This window comes from Vicugna pacos, chromosome 27 (assembly GCF_048564905.1).
Source record: "Vicugna pacos chromosome 27, VicPac4, whole genome shotgun sequence".
In the NCBI taxonomy this organism is placed as follows: domain Eukaryota; kingdom Metazoa; phylum Chordata; class Mammalia; order Artiodactyla; family Camelidae; genus Vicugna; species Vicugna pacos.
Window position 1 is genome coordinate 24,846,770 of NC_133013.1, and position 27,508 is coordinate 24,874,277.

General features: G+C 58.7%; 1 protein-coding gene across 1 annotated transcript in view; it reads left to right on the forward strand.

Annotated features, from left to right (window-relative positions):
• The first annotated feature begins 206 nt into the window (after window positions 1-206).
• CSPG4 (chondroitin sulfate proteoglycan 4) overlaps window positions 207-27,508 on the forward strand; it is a 35,217-nt gene continuing 7,915 nt past the window's right edge. The window contains exons 1-5 of the mRNA XM_015243207.3: window positions 207-471; window positions 18,957-19,120; window positions 20,729-24,256; window positions 25,395-25,877; window positions 26,209-26,385. Coding sequence (XP_015098693.2) covers window positions 372-471; window positions 18,957-19,120; window positions 20,729-24,256; window positions 25,395-25,877; window positions 26,209-26,385 — 4,452 coding nt within the window. The 5' untranslated portion in view covers window positions 207-371. The remainder of the gene's footprint in view (window positions 472-18,956; window positions 19,121-20,728; window positions 24,257-25,394; window positions 25,878-26,208; window positions 26,386-27,508) is intronic.

Consider the following 27,508-nt stretch of genomic DNA (forward strand, 5'->3'; position numbering starts at 1 on the left):
AGCTCACATCTTCTCCCGAAGTAGCTCTCAGGGAGCCCTAGAGTCAGAGCTCAGGAGGTCCGGGCTCCTCTGGGATTTTGTCCCAAATCTCTAAGGTGGAGCCTGGGTCTGACCAAGTGCACGGGGTGGAGGGCGGAGCAGCCCAGCACGGGCCCTTTAAGAAGGCTGCGGGTGGGGGGCCGACCTGCCGGGAGAGCCCCCGCCTGAAACCGGAGCGCGGGTCGGCGCTGCCCCGCCCCGGCCTTAAGTAGGCGGCGGCCGCCCGGAGCCCCAGCCCGCGCGCCAGTTCTCTCCACTCGGCGCTCCGGTGTCCAAGCTCCAGGCCCGGGACTCCGCTGCTCGCAGGTCGCGCTGCCCAGCCCGCCGCCGCGATGCGCTCGGGCGCGCGGCTCCCGCTTCCGGCCCCGGCCCCGGCCCTGGCGCTGGCCCTGGCTCTGGCCTTCGCTGTGTTGGCTGGACCAGCTTCCACAGGTGAGTAGGGGGCCTGAGACCCCGACCTAGGCTGGCAGGAGAAAGGACGGAGGACCCCGAAGTGGCCCCGAGACCCAGAAGCAAGGGAGCTGCACTTTTGCCACCCCAGGCTGGGGTCTCTGGCAGTTTGACCCCATGCCCAGGGAGGCAGGACCCCCAGCCGTAGCTCTGTATCTGAGGGGTCATGTGGGCTCTGGTTATCTGAGGTCGGCCCCAGGGTCGCTTGCCTAGGGCGTGGCTCCGCGCAGGACTGTCCTCTATGCCCAGTAGGGCCGCCCCAGTGCCGACTGGGCTCCCTGCGTCCAGCAGGCTTTCTGTGACAGAGTTGGTGCCCAAAGGGCACCTAGTGACAGCAAGAAGCGAATACCCGCCTCAGACACCCAGGCCAGGAAGGGGGCGTGCTTCAAGGTGTGAAATGGGGAGGGAGCCATCCTGCCCCACAAGCACCCCAGCCTCCACCTCCTCCAGCTACCCCTGGCCTCCTCCAGCGGCTTCTTAGCTCTTCTCAGCTCTGCTGCTGCTCTCCTTGTTCCCAGGCATTTTCTGTCTGGCCTCTTCACCACCACCTCCCTCCTGTCCTCTGCCTACCCCTCTTGTTTTCTCTCTCCTCTCTCCTCACCAAGAAGGCCTGGTTGGTGACAGAACCACCCACTCTTCAGCTTCCTAGAGGCAAGGGGTGGTGCCCCCCAGATAGCCCTGGGCCACCCCCTGCCACACCTCCCTGTCCCAGGCTTTGGTGCTTGACCCCAGCAGAGACTGAATGCCGTCTGAGAGGTGCTAGGATGTGCCCATTTCTGTTACAGTGCCAGAAATCCTACCATTACAGCATTCTTCCTTAGTTAAGGCAAAGTCATAAGAACTGGGGCCTCAGGGCCCATCACTCGTTACTACCCATGAATGTGTGAATCAGCGCTTCAGCCTACATCTTTTGGGACCATTCCCAAGAGCAACTTTGAGCAGTAGAAGGGCCTGAGTCTCCCTTCCAGGGACCTAGGCCACACCCCTCTCCCCATCAGATGGGGAAGCCAGCTCGAATGGACAGTCATCACGAGGTACCCAAAAGGGAAATGAGTCAGGGGAGGACCCCGCACTGGGGTGATTCAGAGCTGGATCCCCAGGCTCTCTGTTTCTGTCCCCAGGGACCCCATCCTCTAAGGTCTTAGGGCCTGAGAGATGGAAGGGGGCATCTGAGCTGACTAGAGAGTTTGACTCATCCAGCCTCCAGCCAAGGGAGGGACCCCAGCACCCCTACCACCTTGAGCTTCAACTGAGAGCCATTTCCCTTACCTTCTCAGCATCAACAGTGGGCAGATATTGTCCTGGGCAGTCAGCAGTGCACAGAAATGCCTAGTCTTGGACTCATTCAAGAGACTGAAAAGCAAATTAAAGCTCAAACAGCAGTTCCTATCGTGTCTGTAGAGAGCCAGGTGAGGAGACTAGTGAAGAGAAATTCAGAGGCAAACTGGGGTGGGGCAGAGGGTGATCCCTGAGCCAAGCCTAGGAGAATGGGAAGAGGGTCAGAACTTCAGCTGGGAGCTTGATGTGCAAAGGCTCTGAAGCGGGTATGAGCAGAGGGAGACTGAGATAAGGAGGCCAATGGCCTGGCTGTAAGGCTTATGTATTTTGAGCACAAGCCAGGAAGAGCCGTTGGGCTGGGGCACAGAAACCTGAAATGGTAAAATGCAGCCCGTAGCCTGTGCCCTGCTGGCAATGGGGAACGAGCGAAGGTTTTAGAAAGGAGAGCAGCATGGAGCCCATGAGGTTTTATAACACCAAGCCGACCCCTACCTGTAGGAGGGATTTGGAAATGGGGAGGGAGTGGGCAAGCTAGTATGCTCCCCCCTCCCAGGCGGAGCTCCCCTCCAACAGCCCACTTCTGCCACCGTGGCTGGCTTAGCTCCCTGCCCTGGGATAGGGGCAGCCCCTACCCGAGGAAGGGGTCCTCCCACCCCTCCTGGACACCACTAGCCCCAGAGGCCCTCAAGTCGCAGGTATCAGAGTAAGGCACGCTGGGATGTTTTTCCCGCACTCATCAACATTCCAGAGCATCCAGGTCATGGGACCTGCGAGTCAAGCACCCTTGGAGACCATCTGGGCCAACCTTCCAGCTGTACAGACAGGGAAACTGAGGACCCACGGAGGAGGCAAAGTGCTCTGAGTCCTACAGAGAAGCCCGCTGCCCAGCAAGAGCCCCCAGTCCTGCTTTGTGGGAGCTCCCCACCTGCATAGGGGCGATGCTTAGGCCACTGTGCCAGTGTGGATAAGAGTGCTGTCCAGCACCTTCTGAGTCCTGTCGGAGGCCCAGAAGAACCACTGGCATTGAGGAGGTTGAGTCTGAGCTGATGCGGCTACAGGCAGGGGAACAGCATGAGCAAAACCAGGAGGTCAGAGTAAGCGCAGTGCATGTAGGGCGGTGGCTCCCACACCTCTTCTCCAGCCTGGCATAGCTGACTGTGAAAGGCAGAGGTGAGGGGCTGAAGTGGGACTCAGGCGGGAGTACCTGGCAGAGAGGGTTCCTGTGTAACCTGCCTGGGGGCTTTGCACTGATAGGGTTTCTTGAGGGCAGGGCTGGGGTGAGGACGGGGAGACATCAGGTGCAAGGAATTGAACCAGGGTAGAGTCTGTGGCCTCTAAAGATGGTTTGGAAAGATCAGCGGTGCTGGAGACAGCCTCTGAGCCTTGTCTGTGTGTGTGTGTGTGTGTGTGTGTGCGTACACTGCCCCAGCCCTCTAGAGCAGGACAGGGGCCAGGGCCCTTGGCCCAGCCCACCCAGACTCTGAAAAAGCTGTTCCAGAACCAAGTATAACTGAGCCCCCCTCCCAACATTTGCCCGCCTGCCCAGGCAGGACAAGAAGAGCCTTTCAGCGCTGCCCGCCTGGGGGGCCCAAGAAGCGGGCTGCGCCAGGTGGGCCCGGGGCTGACGAGGAAGGCGGAGGGGCTGTGGGTGTGTGTGGAGTGCTCAGAGGAAGTGTGTAGGGAACTGGGCGTGCTGCCCAGGAGGGAGTGGGCAGGGGAGGGGGAGTTGGAAGTAACCCTGACGTACACACTCACTGGTGCACACGGATGTGGGTGCACACATGAGCACACACAACTGTGCACACACTAGCCATGCTCACAGACCTGGGCTGGGTGGTGCCTTCGGGGAAGGAGGTGAGGACAAGATGGGGCAGGGGTGCTGTGCCATGCTGTGCCTCTGGTTCAGTGCCAAGAGCAAATGAACAAGGGGGCCTTTGGGTCTGGGGCTCAAGCCTGCTCCCTTCCGGGTCCCCCTGCTCCTTTACTGCCTCTCTCCCAACTGGTGGCCCCATCCAGCTCCCCTTTTGCCTCCAACATGCCCCCGATCCAGTCTGTGTCCAGTCTGTGGAGGCTTCTAGAATTAAGACTCCTCCAGGTGCAGGCTTGGGGTGTGTTTCAAAAATACTATCTGGCCATTATTACTTAATATGTATGACTAATTTTTTAATGAACTGAATTTGTATGAACAGTTATGTACTTGGTTTCTCCCTGGGGTAGGGGCTCCTAGCTCTTTCTGCTTCTCAGGAGGGTCCATAACTCCAAACAGTGGAAAAAATGAAGCTCTTTTGTAACAGAGCTCCTCCCTCCAGAGACACCCTGTCAGGGGCACTAACCATGTTGTCCTGCAGTCTTACAACAGCCCCAAACGTCAAGAAACATTCCTATTTTACAGTTGAGGAAACTGAGGCTCTGAGAATAGCAGGGAGTGGCCTCAGGCCACTCTTCGGGCACACGGGCCATGGTATTCTCACTCACCCCCAACAACAGCCTACTTTCTCAGATCAGGCCAGGTGGGCAGCCACACACCAGTGGACTCAGATTCCCATCAGGAGAGAGACAGGTCTTCAGGAGAGACAGCTCCTTGAGGACCCCAGATCTCTATTCCCATCTCCACAGACCCCTCCAGCAAGTGCCCCCTACTTCTCTAAACCCTCCCTACTTCCTCACAGCATAAACAAATCCTCTTCAAGAAAGCCTGCTACCCTTCCTCCGACAGCTGGGTAGCAAATGAAGCCTCAGATTTAGGGTAGTGACTCAGGAGGCTGCCTCAAGGTGACTTGGTGGCATGGCTCACCCATGTTCTGGACAGTGCCTCTCCCATTGACCATTCCCTCCTCCTGCTCAGCTCCTGCCCACGCCCCTGCCGCTCCCAGCCTGCAGAAGAGCCAGCTCTGCCAGCTCTGGTGTGCATTAGCCAGGCCTCCCTCCACTGCTCATGCTAAACTGTTTCAGTGTGTTTTGCTTGTGGTTTAACTGTCATGGTGGGTCAATGAGGCTGCCTCCCCACCCAGACCTTACTGCAGAGACTCCCCACCCCAGGCGAGCTCTCCATGTTTCATAGGGAAACCAGGGCCCAGAGAGGGGCAGCTGCATTCTCAGAGTCACACAGCAAGTCCTTAGCAGGGTGGGAGCCAGGCCTCTCTGCTCTTTGTCCTTGTACGCTGGTTTGGGTATGGCCTTCCCCACAGGACCAGCAGCTCCCCGAGGGCAGACCTCCCATCTGCTTTTCTCAAAGGTTTCCACTATCTTATTGCACACAGACTGGGCTCACAAGGGGCATAGAGATCACTGAGCCAACCAGGGGTTTTCAGACTGTGTCCAGGGTGCTCGGGGCTTTTCATTCCCTTTTCTAGGAATACAAGATGCTTGCCCCACCTTGATTCATATGTAGCAGTCCCATGAACATATATTTATAGATTGGGGTTTTGTGTAAGATATGGTTTTGTTAAGGCATTCTATGGCTTAAAAAAAAAAAAGGCTAGAAAGCCAACTAATTACTTTGAGCTGAAACATACTGAGAACAAGGGAGACTCAGGTCAAATACAAGAAAGGACTTCCTGGCTTTCAAAGAATCCAAATAAAGATTGATACCAATGGCTCCTGGAAGATGTTCTTCCCTAAGTGGAGCAAAATCTGGGTGCCTGAAGGCAAGGAGCAGAATATAATCCCAGCTTCCTCCAGCCAACCCTGGGGACCTGCCCTCTCCTGCCCGAGCATCCTTCCTAGGACCAATGGGACATTCCTGAGCATCCAGGTAGGCAGGAGCCTCATGGTGCTACCTGCCTGCAGGCCTAAAGACACCATGGCTGTGCTGAGCCCTCTTTCCCCCTATGTATCAGCCTTCACATCCAAGGCGATGCTGTGTCCCACAGGCTGGCTGATAAACTAGACCATCGGATAGTAATCCATAATCTCTGAAACCCTTCTACCTTTGTCCAAGCCATTACCTGCAACTGGTCCTTTCTTTTTCTCCCTATCCTTCACGGTCCAGCACCAGCAGTACCACCCCTGGGAGCCTTTTCCAACCATTGATTACTGAGGCGCACAGCCTGGTCTGCCCCCCTTCTGGCACCCTGCCCTCCATCACTGTGGGATTAAAGGCTTTCCCACCCCCAACCTTCACCTGTCCTCTGCCCCCATTCCATGACCTCCATCAGTGTAAGACCCAGTAGATGTGCATGTACATGCATGCATGCACACACACTCATGCACCCACAATCAGTATGCTCAGCAGCCTGGCTCTGGGCCTAACAAGGAGAGTGTCCAACCCCTAAGCCAGCAGCCTAGGGGAAACCCCCAGCTCAGAACACACAGCCCCAGTTCTGACACCGGACAGGGCGTCTAGCCCGGGCCAGCCTGCTCTCTGGGGAGATAGAGGAGGCTGAGGAGTGGAGACCAACTTCCGTTCCCACCTAAGCAACCCCTCCCCCACCCACATTTCAGGAGGGGGCAGCTATAAATATCAGTGGGCCCAGGATGCTAATTCCCACGACACTAGCCCTTCCCTGCCCCTTCCCTTATACACAGCAACTGGGGCCAGCCCGTCTCTCCTGCAGCTGGAGACCAGCCAGCCAGGCGTCAGGCACACACACACACACACACACACACACACACACACACACACACACACACACACACACACACACACACACACACACACACACACACACATCCTACTGTGGTGAGAGAAGGAACGAATCACCCTTTTTGGGCGTCTTGGAGCAGCTAAGAGCAAGCTCCCCTCCCGCGCCTCAGTCCTGACTCAGGCCCCACCTCTCCCTCCTCTGAGTCCTCAGCTCCGGAAGCTCTACAAGGCTGGGGAAGGCAGCAGGCCAGGCTCACAGTGGTAAAGGACATGCATGGTGTTAGAGAAATTAGGATTTCATTCCAGCCCTACTACTTCATATATGACCTTGGGCAAGTGACTTGGCCTTTCTGAGCCTCAGTTTTCTCCTCTCTGAAATGGGGATAAGTAATTCCTTCCCCCTGTGTGTATTGAGGATGAACGCCCTTTGCCTGGAGTAAATGCTCAGTAGGCGCCTGCTCCTGAGGTTGCTGCTGTTCTGTTAGGACCGTCTTCTTCTGGCGTGGGGCAGGCCCAGCAATAGCGGGGCTCCTGCTTGGAAATCTCTGATGATGTTTCCAAGGCAGGGGATTGGGTGCACTGGCCCAGGGAGAGAGTGTATGGGATGAAGTGACTTGAGAAAAGGGAGGTGGGCCCAAGGGAGCTATCAGGCAGCCTCCACCCGCCAGCCCAGAACCCTTCCGAAGGGGGGATGGGAGGCCCTGCATCTGACTGACTCCCTGGGCAGAGGCCCACACATCTCTCCCGCATGAGGAGAAGCAGGGCATCCCCTCCTAGCCCCACCCATCCCCACCCAAAGCCTGATAGCCCCTTGGATAGAGATTGTTGAGCCGAGAGGCAGCACAATCAATCTGTTGGAAAAATGACCAAATGAAACTCAGACCCTGGCCCAAGAGCAGATGGGTAGGGATGGAGAGAAGGAGCAGGCATCAGAACCTTTAATTAGATGGCGAGCTGAGAAACCTCTTTTTTCTGCTCTCTGCACACCCTTTGGGGGCTCCTCTGGAGGTAGGGGTGGGAGCCCAGGACCCGGTGATGTGAATGGCTCCCATGGAGCCCCCTTTGGCTATTAACCACCACTCATTAAGCAGTAGTGGCTGCATCATGAGGAGCAGAATCCAGACTGAGGGAACAAGGGACCCTCTCTGCCCTGGGCTACTTGGACCGTCACAGGTGGTGCCTGAGTCCATGTATGTATGAGATCAGAGTTGGTGGAGGTGAGGGGAAGTGAGTCTTGGGAAATGGCTACAGAGTGATTTGAGCAGCCTAGGGGAGTGCCAGCTGGAGGGACATTCTGGATAAAGAGGCTGGTCTGAGCCCAGGTCCCCTAGGCGAGTCCCAGTGTGTGGGTATCCTCTGCCTTCACCCTCATAGAGGTAGCTCTTCTGAACAGACCACTGGGCAGAGACTGACCAACTCCCCGGATGTATGTTAATAGAATCCAGGCTCCTGCCCCGGCTCAGGCTCCATCTCTGGGCATCTGGTGCCTGTGTGTTTCCGGACACTCATCTGGAGCCTAGCTGAGCCTTTCCAGGTGTAAGTATTCAGATGGGGGCCTATCCCTCCAACTATTGACGGCCCTAGGGCAGGAGAGGTGTTGTAGGGACCTGAGGCAAATGTGTAATGGCAGCCCTTGGGATACCTGGCCCTGCTGTGTGGCCTTGGGCAGACTTCTGTCCCTCTCTGGGCCTCTAAGTAGGATCTTTATTCTCCAAGGTCAGCTATAAAATTCTGGGCTCAAGCCTCTTGGGAACAGGACAGGGGTCTCTGCTTCTATCCAGAGAGAGCTGGCTGCTTGTCCGGGTCCACACAGCAAGGCAGGCCGGTGTCTGAACAGGGCTGAGGGGCAGCCCAGCCTGCCAGAGCTCCCTGGCATGGAGAAACCGCTTTCCTAAGTTGGCCTGGAGCCCTGGGGCTCTCCTGCAATGAGAGCAGCGGCTCCTCTCCACCGCTGGTTCCCATCTTCCACCCCCTGGCCCCAGCCCCGCCCTTCCAAAAATAAACCCAGACCACCCCATCTCGTACCAGCCAGACCCAGCCAGCCCCTTCAGAGCCAGTTGAGTCACTGCTCAAAGCTGCTCCTTTTTTTAACTGTCTGAGTCACTGGTTGTGGCTATGGCTCCATGACACGTGCCCCAGGCTGCAGCCACCCCACAGCCCCCAACGGCACAACCACGGGAGGGGTCTGAGTAGAGGCTGGCGGCAGGTGTGAGCCCAGGCCATAGCCTCAGCTTGTAACCTCTCCAGACCTGGGCAGTTCACCTCCCAGCAAGCCGGAGCCCAGGCCTGTCCTCAGCTGTCCTGGAACTACCCTGTCCCCTCTGTCCAGGACAGTTCTTCAGGAATCTTAGTGACAAAACCCATCTGCATCAGCTCTGCCCCCAGAACTTTTCTTTGCTTCTAGATGGACCTGGGCCTCCCAGCATTAGATTGCCAGGAACAGAGGATCTCCAGGCGCTGGGCCCTGGGGCTGGTAGGAGTGGGGAAGCCCTGGCCTTCTGGGATACAGGCTGCAGAGATGCCTAATTCCTGCCTTTCCTCACCTGGACCCAACTCAGACTTCCCAGAACACCGTGAAGACTTTCTGTGGGACAGAACGCCCACTTCAGATCTTCCCTTGCTTCCTCCATCTCCTCTTCTATTCACGGTGTCATCTGGGCTGCAGATCTCTCTTCTGCCGCCCCTGTCTCTGTCTCCTCTCCATCTCTCTCTCCCCATCCCTGTCTCTCTCTCTGTCTGCCCCATCACTCTGGCCCTTTCCTTTACCCTGTCCGGTGGCAACTGGCACCCCCACCCCCCGACAGGTCCTTCTCTGGCTCCCCCCACACTCACCTCCACCCATTCCCACAAAAGGCTCTGAGAGAAAATTTCCACCCCCTCACCCAAGTCCCCTCCTTCCCCTGCCCCCAAGCTCAGGCTACATCCTGTCCCAGGGAATGTCAAGATCCCACAGGCACTTCCTTGGAGGCTGAGAAAGGGGGACAGGGGGCCTGGGAATGGCCCCACCTCCGAGCCCCTGCTTGAGCAGGAGCCTGCACGGCCTCAACCCCATCCATCTCCTGTCTGTGGCTGTGGCCTCCAGCTATAAATAGGGGCTCTGATTCTATTTTCTTTAAAAACAAGCACCAGACTGTCACCACAGGCCCAGAAAAGCACACCCTGGCTGGGGCAGTGCCCCACTCTGCCCCAGCTATTGTGTCCAGCCCCCTGCCTGCACTCCCTGGGGCCCTGGAGGGCAGAGAAGGACTGGAAAGAAGCCTGGAGGTGAGACAAAATAGGGCAGAGCTGGGGAAAGCCCCCACGTGGAGCCCCTCCCTGCCAGGCCAGCCGGGGAACGTGGCACCCCTCCTGCCCTGTTGGGCCCTCCCTCCCTTCTTCCCATCTCCCATCCCCAAGCAGCGACAGTCTTGTCCAGGAGAGTTAACACAGAGGTGGTGGTAACACAACTCCCCAAGCCAGGGCTGAGCCTCTTTGTATCCCAGATGTGGAGTAGAGGCTATGGGTTGTTGGCAAGGGAGGGAAGGACCTCTTTCTTGAAGGAGCACGAGGGCAGTTCACAGGCAAAAGGGAGAGAGGAGCTTGCCGGGCAGCAGGCCCAGGCTGAGCAAAGGCTGGAGTGGAGACCTGTGAGGTGTGGATGGGAAACAGCCCAAGGTCTGCTGAGGCTGGCACGTGGGGTGTTCAAAGGAGTGAACAGGAGAGCCTGGCGGGGCAGGGGCAAGGTCAGCCAGCACCTTCAGTGCCGTTTGATGGTGAGGCAATGGGGAGCCATCGAAGGCATCCAGGCAAGGGAGGATGATGGAGTGGCTTTCAGTTTAGGTTAACTGTGGCTGCAGTTAGCAAAGGGAGGCAGAAATTCGTTAAGCCAGGCAAAAGGTGGTGGCCATCTATCTTTTGGGATGGCACAGAGGAACAGGAGGGGGAGACAAACTTGAAGGGCAATTTAGGGACTAAATGGGTGGAACACAGGAGGAGGGAGAGGGTCAAAGTGACTTTCAGATTCCTGCTCAGCAATGGGAGGGGGTGGGGCCTTCACTGGGTGGTGAGCAGTTTGGAGGAGAGATGATACTAAGTCTGGCTTGAACAGGTGGGGTTGGTTTGGGGGTTCCTACAGGTGTTCCTGGTGTAGGTGTCTAGAGGGCATCGGCAGGTGGGCCCAGAGCCCTGGAGAGTTGGTGCTAGAGACAGAGATGTGGACACCATAGCAAAGAAGCAGTGCCTGAGGCCAGAAGAGAAGAGATGGGCTGGAGAGGGTGTGGCAGGGGTGGTGCTGACAGGCTGAAGGGGTCTGCAGAGTTGGCAGGTGGGGGTGCCATGCAAGGAGCTATTCCAGGGGGAGTCAGGCCTGCCCAGCAGTGGGAGGGTGGGGGTCTTAGTCTGGGGATCTCTGGTGGAACCACAGAGGCCAATAGCAGGGACATTAGGTTTCCTGGTCCACGCTTCAAGGCCACACACTCCCGCTGGCATCCGTCCTACAGGCCAAATGCCACCTCCATCCAATCCTTGCATTCCTTAGGTACTGATGCTTCCTCCGTTGGTACGTGTGTCTGGGCCTCCTGGATGGCAGATGCGCTGGCCAGGGGATACAGGCCCTGGGTCCTGTCCTCAGGAGCCTCCAGTGTAGCCAGTACCATGGCCCCTCAGGCCAGAGGTGGCTCTGCTGTAATTGCTGGAGTGACCACACCTCTCACCAGCCACTTCCCGCTGGGCTGGGCTGGCCAGGGGCCGGGTGTGGTCCCTGACCCAAACCTCTGCTTCCCCGGTCTCCTGGACGTGGGGCTTCTGTCTGTGGGGTCATCTCACTCCTCTTTCCTATATTTCGGGTGGGGGAACTGAGGCTCAGATGTCAGTGGCTTCTCCAGGGCACTCAGCCTGTTGAGCACAATCTGGGCCAAATTGGTCCAGGCCTCCGTCCAAACCCACAGTCATCGCTTCCACTATCCCCCATCCCAGCTCACACACTCATCATCTCCAAAGCCAGCCTGCCAGGCTGGGGGAAGCCCTGCCCTTAGCGGTTCTCATCCCAGAGTGGAGGGCAGGCTCGAGATGAGTAGTAGGCGTCCCGGCTCTGGATTCTGCCCGAGAGAGGGGCTAGCCCGTCAGTCCCCTGAGGGCAGGCTTCTCTCCCTGGCCAGAGCCCACACCCCCGCCTCTCCACTCTTTGCTCTGACCTCCAAGACTCCAGTGGGCATGAGTGGCACTTATCACTGGTTTCTGGAACGTGCCCTCTTCAGGCAGCCTTGAAGAAGGTCCCTCCCCAGTCCGGCCAGCCCCAAATCAGACCCCTTCCAGCCACACTGGGAGAGGCCGGCTGCCAAACCACCCATGGAAAGCAGATGCTCTCCCTTCCCTTCCTCACTCCCTGCCCCCTCCACCCCTGACCCTGAGAGAGGGAGCCCCCTAGGACAGGAAGGGAAAGAGTGTGTCTTCCCCAGGCAGGGAGCCAGCTCTCACACCCTCCTCCCGCTGGGGCCAGCGGCAGATGCTCCACTTCCGATTCACAGGCAGCACCCAAACCCCTCATGCCCCCAGTTCTGTGTGCACACGGCCCTGAGGCCATAGCACCCAGCTCTGGAGCCGCACCCACAGGAGCTTGAGTCCCAGCACTGCCCCTGCTCATCTCGAGGCCGTAACACAGGCCACTGCTGTCTTTGAGCCTCAGTTTCCTCACCTGTAAATGGGAGCTACCTCACAAGGACCCTGCGGGGTGGGGGACTGCAGGCCCAGTGCCAGGCGAGGGTCCTTCCCTCTGTTTCTTCCCTGCCAGAACCCCAACCTTGGCCTGGGCCCACTGACATGAGGATCCCACCATGTTTCTGGGGCCCAGAAAGCCCAGAGGGGAAGGGGATGTAGAAAAGGCGTAGAAATCCACCCGTCTCCCCTCGAAGGAGGAAAATTATAAGGCAAGGAAAAGCCTCTCGGAACTGCTCCATGCCGCAGCAGCCCCACCCTGGGGAGCAGCCGGGCCTCTACAGAGGCTCCATTGTGGGCCCCGCCTCGTCCCCGCCCCAGCCCTCCAGCCTGGGTGGACTCTGGGCTGCTGCTTCCAGCGAAACCTTTCATTTTCCCTCCCGCTTCCTCTGTGCCCCACGTGACCCTCGGGTTGGAACACATGGCTGGGAGCACCGGTCACCAACCCTGCCCCTGTGGCCCAAGCTCAGCGTCTCCCACCCCACCAGGGTGCTCACTTTCCAGAGGGGGTCCCTGAATTGGAAATATTTCCCAGTCTAAGCCCCTCAGCTTGGGGCTGAGGTTAGAGGACCAGTAGCTGAGGCCGATGACCAGGGTCAGGGCTCAGCCAATAGCTGAGGACACTGTTGTCCTGCCCTGGCCTCCTTGGCCTTGCAAGAAACCAGAAAGGCGACCAAAGAGGTCAATACCCCGGGAGCGAGTCTCATGACTCGAGAGTTCTTGTCAAAGGTCGGGAGGAGGGTATAGCTCAGGAGGTGGAGCACATACTCAGCTCACACAGGGTCCTGGGTTCAGTCTCCAGCACCGCCTCTAAAAGTGAACACGTAAGCAAACCTAACCACCTCCCCCACCAAAAAGACAACAAACGAAAGTGAAAAGGGTTCTTGGAGCGAGGAGGGGTGGAGCCATCGTGACCCCAGCAAGGCCAGGCAGGGCCTGACATTCCTGCTCTCTGCTCAGATGGCTGTTGTCTCCCAAGAGGAAAGGCTACTTTTTAAAGTCCACGTGACTTTGGACTAACCTGCCGTTGCTCCTGTGGCCGTGTCTTGCGGGGCAGGAGAGTAGCAGGTGGTTGGCAGGCCACTGGGATGCTCTGGTTATTGCTCAGTCTGCAATGGGGGTAGGGAGCCAGAGCAGTGGGCACCGTGGGCCTGCACGTGGGTGAGCATCTCCCAGGCAGCCAGCCCTGGCAGGCGGTGAGCCATCCAGCCCAGGCTCCGTGGCCCTGGTGTCACCACCACGGCGGGTTATGTTGTCCCTTTGGTCTGACCTGGAGTCATCCCTGTAACTTCCCCCCTTGTTACCTTCAGCAGTAACAGGCTCAGCTTGGGAGGGTGAGCCTTGGCGGTGCTTTGGGACATGCTGAGGGAGGGGCAACACCTGAATAGACGCAGTGATAGCTTCCCCTTGCCGGGGAGCCAGGGAGTCATGGTCCAGTACCCAGAGCAAGACATCCCCAGATCCTCACCTGCCCGCACTCACCTCGACCTGCCATGATGCACAGTGCTGACCTGCTTGCAGTCACACTCACGCCACGTGCAGCGCACTGAAGCCATGCGGGGGTCTGTGGGGCTGAGTTCTCCTATCAGCGTGTTTGCTTCCCCAGCTTTGAAATGGGGAGGAGGGGAGCAGTGTAGGGAGCACCAGCCCCACCGGCAATCCCGGGGGCTGAAGCTCTGGTTCTAAATCAGAGGGCGTTTTCCACCCCACCCCAGCCTCCTCAGAGGTCCCCTGGCTTGTGGGCAGAGCTCTGGTAGAGAAAAAGCGAGTCCCTTGGAGGCATGAGAGAAGGGGACCAGGCCTGGGTCTAGAGGCCCCAGGCCCATCCCTGCTCTCACACAGGGCCGGCATTCAGCCCCCAGGTGGGCCACCCGCACACACACCCAGAAGGGGAGACAGAGAGCCCTTCATCCCAGCCTTGGCCCTCCTAGAACACCCCAACCCACAGCCCCCTCTCAGACTTCCTCTGGGGGACTCTCCCAGCCTCACTGCTGCCTACCCAGGATCTGGATCTGGATCTGGATCTGGAACCAGGACCTGTCACCCCTGGCTTCAAACCCCAAGAGGCTATGGTGGAGAAGCCCAGCTTTGCCCCAGAGTAGGACCCTCTCCCTCCCCAACTGGCTGGCAGGGTGCCCCCTCCTCAGCCTCCTCCTCCAGTCCACAGCAGCAGGCCCACTGCCAACATCCTGCCTTCTCTGTCTTGGTTTTTCCTCCTCCATCTCCCTCCTCAGGCCTCCATCTGGATCCTTGAGTTCAGTCTTTGTGGAGGAGGGGGTCTTTATTCCTCATTCTCAGTTTTGATCTCAGTGTTATTTATCTTTTTCAGACTTTCTGTGTCTCCCAGGTTAGTTCTCCTTTTCATCGCTATTGCTATATTATTGTATTTGTGAATGAATGAATGAATATGGGTTCCCACTTCCCTTCCCATCCATCTCTCACCTCCTGCTCCGTCTTTGTACCACTGGGTGAACCTCCCCCACATCCAAATGTCCATGTCTCCCACCACCCATCCTTGACTATCAGGCCAGGCACTCCCCACTGGCCATCCTGCCCAGCAGCTCTGGGCTCCCAGACTTTCTCCCTTATAAAGTCAGGCGGCAGCAGACACCCAGGAATGCTGCCACTGCCCGTGACGGTGACGCATCCAGCTGTAGGGCTGCCTGGCTCCCCCCAGGCGACCAGGAATGTGGTGGGAGCGGGGTACACAGAGATTGATTTCGGGGGGTGGGGTGGGGTGGGGTGGGTGGGTTGGGGGTGCCCAGGGGCAGGGCTCGGACAAGCGGCAAGGCTGAAAGCTACAGGCTTTCTGCTTCTCTCTGTCAGATCGCTTCTCCTCTGGAGCCTCAGTTTGTCTGTCTGGTAAGTGGAAGCCAAGCACCCTACTGCAGGCAAGGGCCACAGAGAACTCTGATATTGTGGAACCCCTTACCAAGGAGTGGAGGTCCCAGGGCTGGGGAGGCAGGCCTGGTGCTCTGGAGTGTCCTGGGGCAAGGGTGGTGCTCCCAGTTACAGCCTGGATGGGACAGAGGGAAGAGGGGGCCAAAGACAAAGATAGGGAGAGAGGAGGGAAAGCAGAGGCAGAGACAAGGGAGACGTGGGACAGAGACGGAGAGAGACCATCTGGCCAGCCCCAGGGGTTCTGAGAACCCAGAACGAGCAGGGTCTCAGACTGGAAAAGGCGCCTATGCTTGAGACCCTGCCCCTAACCAGCCTGGGAGAGGGAGGGGAGACTGAGAGAGACTGAGAGGCCAAAATCCTGCTGACAGGCAGAGGACTGAGCATCGTGACGGAAGTTAGCCTCATGTTCGGGGTCCCCCAGGGACAGGGATCGGGTCCCCATCCATAAACATCCTAGGAGTGCCGCGGGGAGCCAGGGGGTGCCACACAACCCGTGCCCTGCCGGAGGGTGGCTTGTCGGGAGACCTTAGCCTAGACTTCATCTCCCTGTGCGCGAAGGGGCTTGGTGGGGAAGGACACAGGCTCTCCTGTGCCCCCAGCCCTCATCTCAGGAAGAGGGATGGAGGCGCCCCGCCCTGGGCCCAGACAGCAGCGCCCTGTTTGTGGGCCGGAAGGGTGGGAAGCTGTGGGATTCTCCACCTTCAGCAAACCTCTCGGATGGATGGGTGCCGGGTGGGAGGGGCGGCAGCCCTCCAGGAACACACTGCCCCTTTCACGGAGACAGGCGCACCCAAGTCAGGGCGGGCGGCACCGAGGGGCAGGACGGGCCTGGGCACAATCAGTGCTCTGTCCTGGCAGCTCCTGGCCCACACGCACGCACACGCACAAACACACAGCCTTACGCAAACCCAAAATACACTCCCAGCAGCCGCCCACGCTCTTGCACACATGTGCAAATACACATCTACGCAGCCCTGGACACTCACCTCTGTACCTTCCTCCAGGCAGAGAAACCCATACCTGTGCCACTCTTCCTGCCCCCCCCCTACTTGTCCCCCAGGCCCCATGGGGCCTCCTGCACCCACCAAGCAGCACACAACATTGACCCTCTGCACACTCACACTTGAGAGCAGCCCCCAGACCAGAAAGGGAGCTCTAGGACTAATCCTCACAGACAGGAGGGAAGAGTGGAAAGGAGTGCCCATTTTACAGAGTGGTGATGCTGAGGCCTGAATCGGGCCCCTTCTCCTGGCCCAGGGGGCAGCCCCCATAGCTGGTGCAGGCCTGAACTGGTATTCTGATGAATCATGGGTTTTCTTGACCCAGGAGAGTCAAGGACAGGTCTCTAGGCAGCACTGATGCCCCCTATCCTCCCCATCACCACCCTGGCACCCCTGTCAGGCTGCTGAGCCTGGCATGACCCATGCTACTTTTCTCTCTATTTCTCTGTCTTCAACATTTCCAGAATCTATATATCCCTGCCAATCCCTTGGCCTTGCTCCCCTCTGAGAGTGCCCATTTCCGTCCCTCTCTGCTTCTCGATACCATCTTCACCTCCGCCAGGAATTCCTCTGGGATTGACTCCTAGCTCATCATTTCTTTATCCTGTATCCCCTCTCCACTCGAAGACCCTCTCTAACTGCCCTCCCGGGACAGGGATTCTGGGTTCTTACAGCTGCAGCCCATCAGAGACAGTAAGAGGCAGAAGAAGGGGACCAGGAGGTGGGGGCAGTGGCGTTGTCAGAGTTTCCAAAATCTGGGCCAGCAAGGCCTCCGAGGCCTCTGTCAGGGCGAGGGGGCTGCCTGGCCGGCCTGTGCGCTCCCAGCAGCACAAGGCAGCTTGTGTGAGCCCTTTCCCGCCTGGCCCCACAGGAAACAGCAGGGCCCAGCCCCTCAATGGGCCCATTCAGCCCCTAGCTCTCTGGAAAGTACCTCTGCTTCCTGCCGCCCTCCCACTCTGGCCTGGAGATCCAGGCCGAACAGGCTGCCACTCTCCTCTGCTGGGAGGGCGCTGGAGGCAGGTGGTTCAGTGGTTAGAGCCAGCCAGCTACTTCAGGTCCTGCCCAGTCCTGAGCCCGACTTTGCCTTGGTAGGTCGACATCCACCTTTAGCAAAATAGACTGTGGATGGGGGGGCTCAGCTCCACACAGGGGAGGCAGAGGGGCCCCCCCCATCCCACGCGTGGTAGGCAGGTACATATTTAGCAACAAGCTCTCTGGGAGAGTGGGAGCCCTGGCTCGTAGTGTTTGCCTCTTTCCATGGTACAAGTATTCTCACTGGGCAACATCACCTGGCTTGTAAACTCCTCAAAATGTAGCATTCAGTTCTTGCCAGCTGCTCTGAGCTCCTGTCTGCCAGGGTGGTGGCTCCATCCTGCAGAGGCCACCTGCCCCCACCCTCTGCACTATGGCTGCCCTCAGTTTAGTGTGCTGAGTTTTGTCCTTAAGAATCAATATCCTTGCAGATAAGGCGCCCCTGAGTTCCCTGGTCTGTGCCTCACTGGCACTGAGGTGGGCTGGGCCTCCTGGGCTGTGTTCCCCCCTGAGTGGCTTTGCAATTCTCCTTTGAATCCTTAAGCTTCCCAGACAAGGTTCTGGTGTTGCCTGCAAGGGCTGGCAAGAGGAGATAAGTAGAAGGGATTTCAGCTCAGCCCGAGGGGAAGACCATCGTCTTTCTTGGACACCCCTCTATCCCTCCAGGCCGTGTTGGCTGCCAAGTCTAGGACTCCTGCAGTGGCTCCTTCCTCAGGTGCATGTCAGCTGGCTCAGGCTGTGTGTGGCTGGTGCCAGATCATCCCTATCGATCTTTACTCATTCACACAGGATTTAAGAGAAGCCCAAAAGGGATTAATCATCTTTTTAACCTATTCCTGTCTCCCCCCAACCTCAGCCCTGGACATCAAGGGGGCAGAGTCAAAATTATATTTGGCATTAATCTTCACAAAAGGAATGGGCCAGAAATTGTGGCAGCAGGTTGGAGGTCACGGGAGGCTAATCTGGGGAAACTGCCTGGAGGGGGTGACAACTTAAAAAGAGGAAGTTTCCCAGTCTGGGACAAAAGGGGCCCTACACAGTGACCACTAACCTGAGGGAGCCCTAAATATGACCTCCTGCCTTGAGGGGCCTTCTGGACTGTCCATCAGGCCCTCAGCGCCTCCCAGGCCTTGTCTTCAGCCTCAGACCTAGGCTTGGAGAACTCAGCTGTAGTCATCCCTGGCTTCCTGGCCATGATGGAAATGATGGGGCCGGATCTGACCGCTCCCCAGGGACCATTTATAGCTTCACAGCAGGAAGCAATACAGGATGATGGAGGAAGTTTTGGCCCATTTTGGGTCTGGCACTGCACATGGTCTCCATCTGGCCTCAGAGCCTTTGCTCCTTGGGGGACTCAGGCCAACAAGCTGCCACCCCCAGCTCCAAAGACAGCTGGGAACATGGCGCCAGAGAGAATGGGCCAGACCCCAGCCATGGCCCCAGCCAATCTGCAGGGCATGGCACGGAAAGCGTTGCCCAGGTGCCAAAACCACATAGGTGCTTAGGAGAAGGAATAGGCTCTGTTTGGGTAGATGTGATCTCCTAGAACAGGGGATTGTTCCTGGGGACTGTGACAATTGGGCCAGGTGATCAGGCCAGTGACAGTTTCCCTTTGAGCCTGGGAGGGGCCAGACCCAGGGTGGAAATTCCTCTGGGCCCCAGGAGAAGAGAGCCAGAGCGGGCAGGGCCTCTGGTCCCAGAAGCCTCTGAGGAGGAACCTAAGGACTGTCGAAAGTGTTGGGTCTGTGCTCCTTCAGAGCCAGGGTCTGGGCTGGACCCAAAGCAAGGCCGTGCCTTCTGGTGCCGGGACCAAGCAGGTGCTGGGATCAGCTAAGGTCACGGGACAGTGCCACGTGGGAGAACCGAGAGGGAGCGCCAGCCAGAGGCGCCCTCCTTGCAGCCCACCCAGCCGCCCTGCAACGCCCCCCCTCCTCCCGGCCAGGCGCTGAGCCTTGACCACAGCTCCCTCTGTCACACAGCCTCTTTCTTCGGAGAGAACCACCTGGAGGTGCCTGTGGCCACGGCTCTGACCGACATAGACCTACAGCTGGAGTTTTCCACGTCCCAGCCCGAAGCCCTGCTCCTCCTGGCGGCAGGCCCGGCTGACCACCTCCTCCTGCAGCTCTACTCTGGACGCCTGCAGGTCAGTGGCTTCTCCCTGCTCGTCTCCTTCTCTAGCTTTGAGCCAACCATCTGTGTGACCTTTTGCAAGTCACTTTGACCTTGGGGTCTCAAGGTCCCCAGTGTGAGATGGACAGTAGTGTCCCAGAAGGTGTGACTCCCCATGAACTGGCTGGGCCCTCCTGCTCTCTAGCCATGTTTCTCACCATGACCCCTAGCTGGTCTTTTGTGTTCTGACCACACTGACTGCTTTCAGTTCCATGCCATCTTGGGGTCTCTTGCTGCCATGCCCTGCCATGGCTAGGGTCTGGCCCAACCCTGCTTGTCTCTGGGGCCATGTTCCCAGCTATCTTTGGGGTTGAGGGTAGCAGCTTGTTGGCCTGAGTCCCCCAGGGAGCAAAGGATCCCTCTGCCTGGGCATGCCTCACTCATTCCCCGCACCTGCCTAACTCCAGCCTCTCCTTGAAGTCTCAGCATGGACATCCTTTCCTCTCTTGGGCTGGGCCCCTCTCTCAGGCTCCGGCACCCCTGAGCATCCCTCTGGCACAGCACCAATCGCCCTGTATCACCATTGTCTGTTGATGATGGAACAGCGAGCACTGCCACAGCTTCCTCATTTTTCTGTTTCATCCTTCAAGTCACCATAGGCGTCATTAGCAAAGAGACTTCTAGCTCTCTCTTGAGGCTTCCCTCTAACCATGATAAGTCTGAGAACCTGAGGTCTTAGTCCAAATTTGGGGGAGCTGTCTGCTTCCACACACTGTAGGGAGAGCACTATGCCCTGGTCATCCATCAGTCCATCTGCTGCGGCCATTGCTTCTCACTGCCACAAGGTGTCACTGTTGACACCTGGCCTGGCCTGGCACTGAGGCCAGGTCTTCCTCTCTGCCAGGTACATTGATGCCACACACCTAGAAAGGTGCTCCATACCTGAAGTCCCAAGGCCATAAGTTCTTAGTGTTCTGCTTTTTCAGTTTCCATACTCTGCCACCACCCATTTACCATCTGGTTGTGGGAGCCCTGCACCAGAGCTGGTTCTGGTGTCAACGTCATGGAGACAGACCACGTCCTTCTTCTGTCCCCAAGGATCGCCCCTCACTCCAAGCCAGGGAGGTTTTTCTTACTCACCCTTCAAAACACAGAGCATCTGATTGGCTCCCTATCCCTACACAGTGAGCCTGGCTGCCTCAGTGACCCCAATGTCTTTTACTCTACTTGGGGGGACTCATCCAGAGATTTCCAGGTGCCCCTTATTCCGGGAGTGGCACCTTTCATCTTCCAAGGTGATTTTTTCTGGCACCTCTCATCCAAAGAAAGAAGGAAGAATACAAATTTAGGTTGAACTTCTAGGAAATCTGTCTTGCTTTATGACAGTTCTTTGTGGGCAAGGACCACATCTGATTCACATCGGGGTCCCCCAAGCCCATCTGGGCCTGGCACAGAGATCACTTCGGTGAGTATTTGGGGAATGAGGAAATAAGGGCAGGAGAGAGAGAAGGGTGGCACAAGAAGCCCTTGCCCTTGGCCGTCTGCTCTGGGGACCCCACGTGCAGGGGCACCTATGCTTTTACCACACAAGTGATGGATTCAGTGCGCTTCCCCCATCCCCCACACCCCCGTCTCTCCTCAGGTCAGACTGATCCTGGGCAAGGAGGAGGTGAGGCTGCAGACCCCGGCAGAGACACTGCTGAGCGACTCCGTCCCCCACACCGTGGGGCTGACTGTGTCAGACAGCTGGGCTTTGCTGTCAGTCGACGGGCTCCTGAACGCCTCAGCCCCTGTCCAGGGAGCCAGCCTGGAGGTCCCCTATGGACTCTCCCTTGGGGGCACTGGGAGCCTTGGCCTGCCCTACCTGGGGGGTGCCAGCCGACCCCTCCGGGGTTGCCTCTACACAGCCGTCCTCAATGGTCGCAGCCTTCTCCGGCCACTGACCCCGGACGTGCCCGAGGGCTGTGCTGAGGAATTTTCTGCTGGTGACGATGTGGCCCTGGGCTTCTCTGGGCCCCAGTCGCTGGCTGCCTTCCCGGCCTGGGGCACTCAGGATGAAGGCACCCTGGAGTTTACACTCACCACACGGAGCCAGCAGGCTCCCCTGGCCTTCCAGGCAGGGGGCCGGCACGGGGACTTCATCTACGTGGACATATTTGACGGCCACCTGCGGGCTGTGGTGGAGAAGGGCCAGGGCACGATACTGCTCCACAACAGTGTGCCTGTGGCTGATGGGCAGCCCCACGAGGTCAGTGTCCACATGGATGCTCACCGGCTGGAAATCTCCGTGGACCAGTACCCAACACGCACTTCCAACCGTGGGGTCCTCAGCCACCTGGAGCCACGTGGCAGTCTCCTCCTCGGAGGGCTGGATGCAGAGGCCTCTCGCCATCTCCAGGAACACCGCCTAGGCCTGGCTGTCAACATCTCCCTGCTGGGCTGCTTGGAGGATCTCAGCGTCAATGGCCAGAGGCTGGGGCTCCGGGAAGCCTTGCTGACTCGCAACATGGCGGCCGGCTGCCGTCTTGAGGAGGACGAGTATGAGGAGGACGCCTATGGCCCATACGAAGCTCTCTCCACCCTAGCCCCTGAGGCTTGGCCGGCCATGCAGCTGCCTGAGCCCTGCGTGCCTGAGCCGGGGCTGCCCCCTGTCTTTGCCAATTTCACTCAACTGCTGACCATCAGCCCTCTGGTGGTGGCCGAGGGCGGCACGGCCTGGCTGGAGTGGCGGCATATGCAGCCCACACTGGACCTGAGCGAGGCCGAGCTGCGCAAATCCCAAGTATTGTTCAGCGTGACCCGCGGCGCCCGGCATGGCGAGCTGGAGCTGGACATCCCGGGTGCCCAAGCGCGGAAAATGTTCACCCTCCTGGACGTGGTGAACCGCAAGGCCCGCTTCGTCCACGATGGCTCCGAGGACACCTCCGACCAGCTAGTGCTGGAGGTGTCAGTGACAGCTCGGGGGCCCATGCCCTCCTGCCTTCGGAGGGGCCAGACTTACATCCTGCCCATTCAGATAAACCCTGTCAACGACCCACCCCGCGTCATCTTCCCACACGGCAGCCTCATGGTGATCTTGGAACACACTCAGAAGCCTCTGGGGCCCGAGGTCTTCCACGCCTACGATCCAGACTCTGCCTGCGAGGGCCTCACCTTCCAGCTCCTTGGTGTCCCCACCAGCCTCCCCGTGGAGCGCCGAGACCAGCCTGGGGAGCCAGCCACCGAGTTCTCCTGCCGGGAGCTGGAGGCAGGCAACCTAGTCTACATCCACCGTAGTGGGCCCGCCCAGGACCTGACGTTCCGGGTCAGCGATGGGCTCCAAGCCAGCCCCCCTGCCACGCTGAAGGTGGTGGCCATCCGGCCAGCCATTCAGGTCCGCCACAACACAGGCCTGCACCTGGCCCAGGGCTCCACCGCACCTGTGCTGCCCGCCAACCTGTCAGTGGAGACGAATGCCGTGGGGCAGGATGTGAGCGTGCTGTTCCGAGTCACTGGGGCCCTGCAATTTGGGGAGCTGCAGAAACAGGGGGCAGGTGGGGCGGAGGGTGCCGAGTGGCGGGCCACACAGGCGTTCCATCAACGGGACGTGGAGCAGGGCCGCGTGAGGTACCTGAGCACCGACCCGCAGCACCGTGCCGAGGACACCGTGGAGAATGTAGCCCTGGAGGTGCAGGTGGGCCAGGAGACCCTGAGCAACCTGTCCTTCCCAGTGACTGTCCAGAGAGCCACAGTGTGGCTGCTGCGGCTGGAGCCTCTGCACACCCAGAACACCCGGCAGGAGGCCCTCACCACAGCCCACCTGGAAGCTGCCATGGAGGATGCGGGCCCAAACCCCACCACCTTCCACTATGAGCTAGTGCAGGCCCCCAGGAAGGGTAATCTTCGGCTCCAGGGCACACGACTGTCAGACGGTCAGGGCTTCACCCAGGATGACCTGCAGGCCGGCCGAGTGACCTACGGGGCCACAGCGCGAGCCTCAGAGGCAGTGGAGGACGTCTTCCGATTCCGGGTCACGGCCCCGCCACACTTCTCCCCGCTCTACACCTTCCCCATCCACATCAGCGGTGATCCCGACGCCCCTGTCCTCACCAACGTCCTCCTGTCGGTGCCCGAGGGCGGCGAGGGCGTCCTCTCTGCTGACCACCTCTTCGTCAAGAGTCTCAACAGTGCCAGCTACCTCTATGAGGTCATGGAGCGGCCCCGCCATGGCAGGTTGGCATGGCGTGGGGCGCAGGACAAGACCACCATGGTGACATCCTTCACCAACGAGGACCTGCTGCATGGCCGGCTGGTCTACCAGCACGACGGCTCCGAGACCACAGAAGATGACATCCCGTTTGTGGCTGCCCGCCAGGGCGAGGGCAGCGGGGGCCTGGCCGGGGAGGAGGTACGTGGAGTCTTCCGCGTGGCCATCCAACCCGTGAACAACCGCGCCCCTGTGCAGACCGTCAGCCGCGTCTTCCACGTGGCCCGGGGTGGGCAGCGGCTGCTGACTACAGACGACGTGGCCTTCAGCGACGCCGACTCCGGCTTTGCTGACGCTCAGCTGGTACTGACCCGCAAGGACCTCCTCTTCGGCAGTATCGTGGCTGTGGATGAGCCCACGAGGCCCATCTATCGCTTCACCCAGGAGGACCTCAGGAAGAGGCGAGTCTTGTTCGTGCACTCGGGGGCCGACCGTGGCTGGATCCAGCTGCAGGTGTCTGACGGGCAGCACCAGGCCACCGCGCTGCTCGAAGTGCAGGCCTCGGAGCCCTACCTCCATGTGGCCAATGGCTCCAGCCTCGTGGTCCCTCAAGGCGGCCAGGGCACCATCGACACAGCTGTGCTCCACCTGGACACCAACCTAGATATCCGCAGTGGGGATGAGGTTCACTACCGTGTCACTGCCGGCCCACGCTGGGGGCAGCTGCTCCGGGCCGGCCAGCCAGCCACAGCCTTCTCCCAGCAGGACCTGCTGGATGGGGCCATTCTCTACAGCCACAACGGCAGCCTCAGCCCCCGTGATACCCTGGCCTTCTCTGTGGAGGCAGGGCCTGTGCACACGGATGCCACCCTCCAGGTGACCATTGCCCTCGAGGGGCCACTGGCCCCACTGCACCTGGTCCAGCACAAGAAGATCTATGTCTTCCAGGGGGAAGCAGCTGAGATCAGAAGAGACCAGCTGGAGGTAAAAGGCTGGGGGCATGAGCAGGGGTACGGGCCATGTACAGGAGGCCCTGCCATGCGGCCTTCATGCTGGGTGCGTTTGTATGCTTTGGGATGTGCCTGTGGCTCCTGAGCAGGTGTGTGTATGTGCCTTGGGTGCACGCCTGTACATGTACCTGTTGTGTGCCTGAGGTTTTCTGTGGAATTTATTGTTCATACGGCTGCCTGTGATTTGTGTGTGCCTCTACGTGTCATGTGCACATGTGTACATGCTGTGGCCAACCATGCCGATTCCTGGGCCCCACTCAGACTACAGGATCTCTGATATGGAGCCTGAGAATCTGCATTGTAATAACAGTAAGTTCTCTGGAGAGTTTTCATGGGTACAGACTTTGCGGACTATAAGCCTTGGAAACAGGCTTGGCTGCCTCCACAGCTCCTGTGTCCTCAGCTTTTTCCCAGACTTCAGACCAGGCCTCAGGGTCTGGAGAGAACTACTGACCACCCAGGAACCTCACAGAGCAACCACGGCCCATCCAGCAGGCCCACTGCCTTGCTGCGTGACCTCACGCCAGCCACTTGCCCTCTCTGGGCCTTATTCTCCTAGACTCTCAATTTCTGAACCTCTTGTGGTGCTGGCTGTCTGGACTTGTGGGCAGACGGTGACCATACATGTCTGGTATCAGGAAGTCTGCCACTGAAAAAGGCAGCATTTGAACCAGGCTTTGTAGAGTCTGGGGTTTAACAGCAGGAAACAGGGGGACAGTATTCCAGGCAGAGGGACAGAATCAGGAATGTGAGTTTGGGGATGGTGTGTAGCCTCTTCTGCTGGGACCATCAGATGAGGGAGCATCCTCCCTCCAGGCCCTTGGACTGGACTACGGTCTGCAAGCTGCAAAGGACCCGAAATGTATTAGAGTCTGTGTTGCAGAGGAGGGTGTGGTGCCCTCTGGTGGCAAAGGGTAGCGATAGCAGGGCAGGGGCAGAGTGTGTGTGTGTGTGTACATTGTACATACGCATGGGACATATGTGTGTGTCTCTGTCCACACATCTGCGTGTGGTAAGATTATATGTCCATGTTACTGAATCTGAGGATGTGTGATTGTGCACATCTCTCAGAGTCCTCAGTGGCCTCCCTCTGTGACCTCTCTGTTAACCAGGCAGCCCAAGAGGCAGTGCCACCAGCAGACATTGTGTTCTCAGTGAAGACCCCACCAAGCGCTGGCTACCTGGTGATGCTGTCCCACGGCGCCACGGCTGCCAAGCCGCCGAGCCTGGACCCCGTGCACAGCTTCTCCCAGGAGGCAGTGGATGCAGGCAGGGTCCTGTACCTGCACTCCCGCCCTGAGGCCTGGAGTGATGCCTTCTCCCTGGATGTGTCCTCGGGCCTGGGTGCTCCCCTTGAGGGCATCCGCATGGAGCTGGAGGTGCTGCCCACCACCATCCCACTGAAGGCAGAGAACTTCAGCGTCCCTGAGGGCGGCACCCGCACCCTGGCCCCTCCACTGCTCCGCATCACCGGGCCCTACTTCCCCACACTGCCAGGCCTCAACCTGCTAGTGCTGGAGCCACCCCGGCACGGGACCCTGCGGAGAGAAGAAGGACCTCAAGACAGGACCCTCAGCACCTTCTCCTGGAGAGAGGTACGGCTGTCAGGGAGGCCCAGGTGCAGCGCAGCTTTAGGGGCAGAGTCTAGCGAGACATACAGAGGAGGCAGGCGGCCCACATTTACAGAGCACCTCTGCTTTATGTACCTTATCTCATCCTTCCTCACTGGCAGAGAGTATTTATTGTCCCCAGCTCCTCCCCTCCTTCATTCCTTCACTCTGGGAGAAATAATTGTCCTCATTTCCACCTGCAGAAACTGAAGCTCTGAAGGAGTCAATCTCCTCCCGCACCCAAAGGCAGGGCATGGTGGGTGCTGGGCCTGACACCCACTGTGCATCTGACCTCCAGCCCTGGTTCTGCCCGCAGGTGGAACAGCAGTTGATCCACTATGTGCACGACGGGAGCGAGACGCTGGCAGACAGCTTCGTTCTAGTAGCCAACGCCTCAGAGATGGACCGCCAGAGCTATCCCGTGACCTTCTCCGTCACCATCCTGCCTGTCAACGACCAACCTCCTGTCCTTACCACAAACACAGGCCTGCAGGTAAGAGCATTCTAGGACCATCTCCTACCTCCTCTCCCAGAGAGAGGTCTCGCATACAGCTCCCCCTCTCTGAGCCTCAGTTTCCACCTCTGTACGTGGGGACACCGCCACATGCCTCACTAGGTTGTTGGGAAGAGGCAAGAGTTATTGCAGTGAAAATGGAACACAGGTGTGAGGCTTTATCATTGGACACTTCCAAGTGCAGTAAACAGCCTTGTGAATGGACATGCTTGGCCCTGCTGTTCCCTGGACTCAACCTCAGCAGGAAGCTTTTTCTGTGACATGTGACCAGAACTCCTGAAGAAAGTTCTTTCAAGCCCTTAGGGGTGAACTTCAACTGCCCCCAACTTTCGCCCCCAGGAAGCAGAGGGCGCAGCCTGGCTCCCCATCCAGCAGAGGTGGAAGTTGAGGCCCAAACACATGGTAGAACTTCTCCAGGGTCACAAAAGTAGTTACTGGTGGGACGGAGAGGACGTGACTTGACCAAAGCCATACAGCAGGACAGCAAAGGAGTGGGGCCTAGAATGCTGATTCCTAGGGTGTGGACTCCAGGTCAGCAGGAGCCATGGAAGGCTTCAAAAGAGGGCTGACTCGCTGCGACATGGGGCACTGGAAATCTTTGGAGGTATAGGATGTGCCTGTGGGAAGAAGCGCTGTGGTGGAGAGGCCGGCAGAGGGTCAGGTGCAGGCTATGGGCTGCCCTAGGACCACAGTCAGATGGTGCTGTGTGGCAGCTCAGCCACCAGGTGGTGCTGTCCACCACGTTTGTGCCAGGAGCCCTGCGCTAAAGCCCGTTCGTTGTCTCTACTTTGTGGCCCTTCTTCCAGAGCTCTGGCTGAGCTCAGCCCTGGGCGAGGGGAGGGAATACCAGAGGGCTGTTTTCCAGTTATGGGAGCCCCTCCCCAATATTGCTTATAAACTGCTGACCCAGCTGAACATGTAACAGGACCGTGGGAACAGGATCCTGCCCTGCCGGCAGGTGGGAGGCTTGAGGGGGCTCCCCTTCACTCTGAGCATGGGGAGGGGCTGCCGACACCCAGGAAGCCTTTACCCCTCTGCTTGTGAGTGCAGTAGGCAAGGGCTCGTGACGACACTGGAAACACCTGGGCTCCCGTCACAGAGC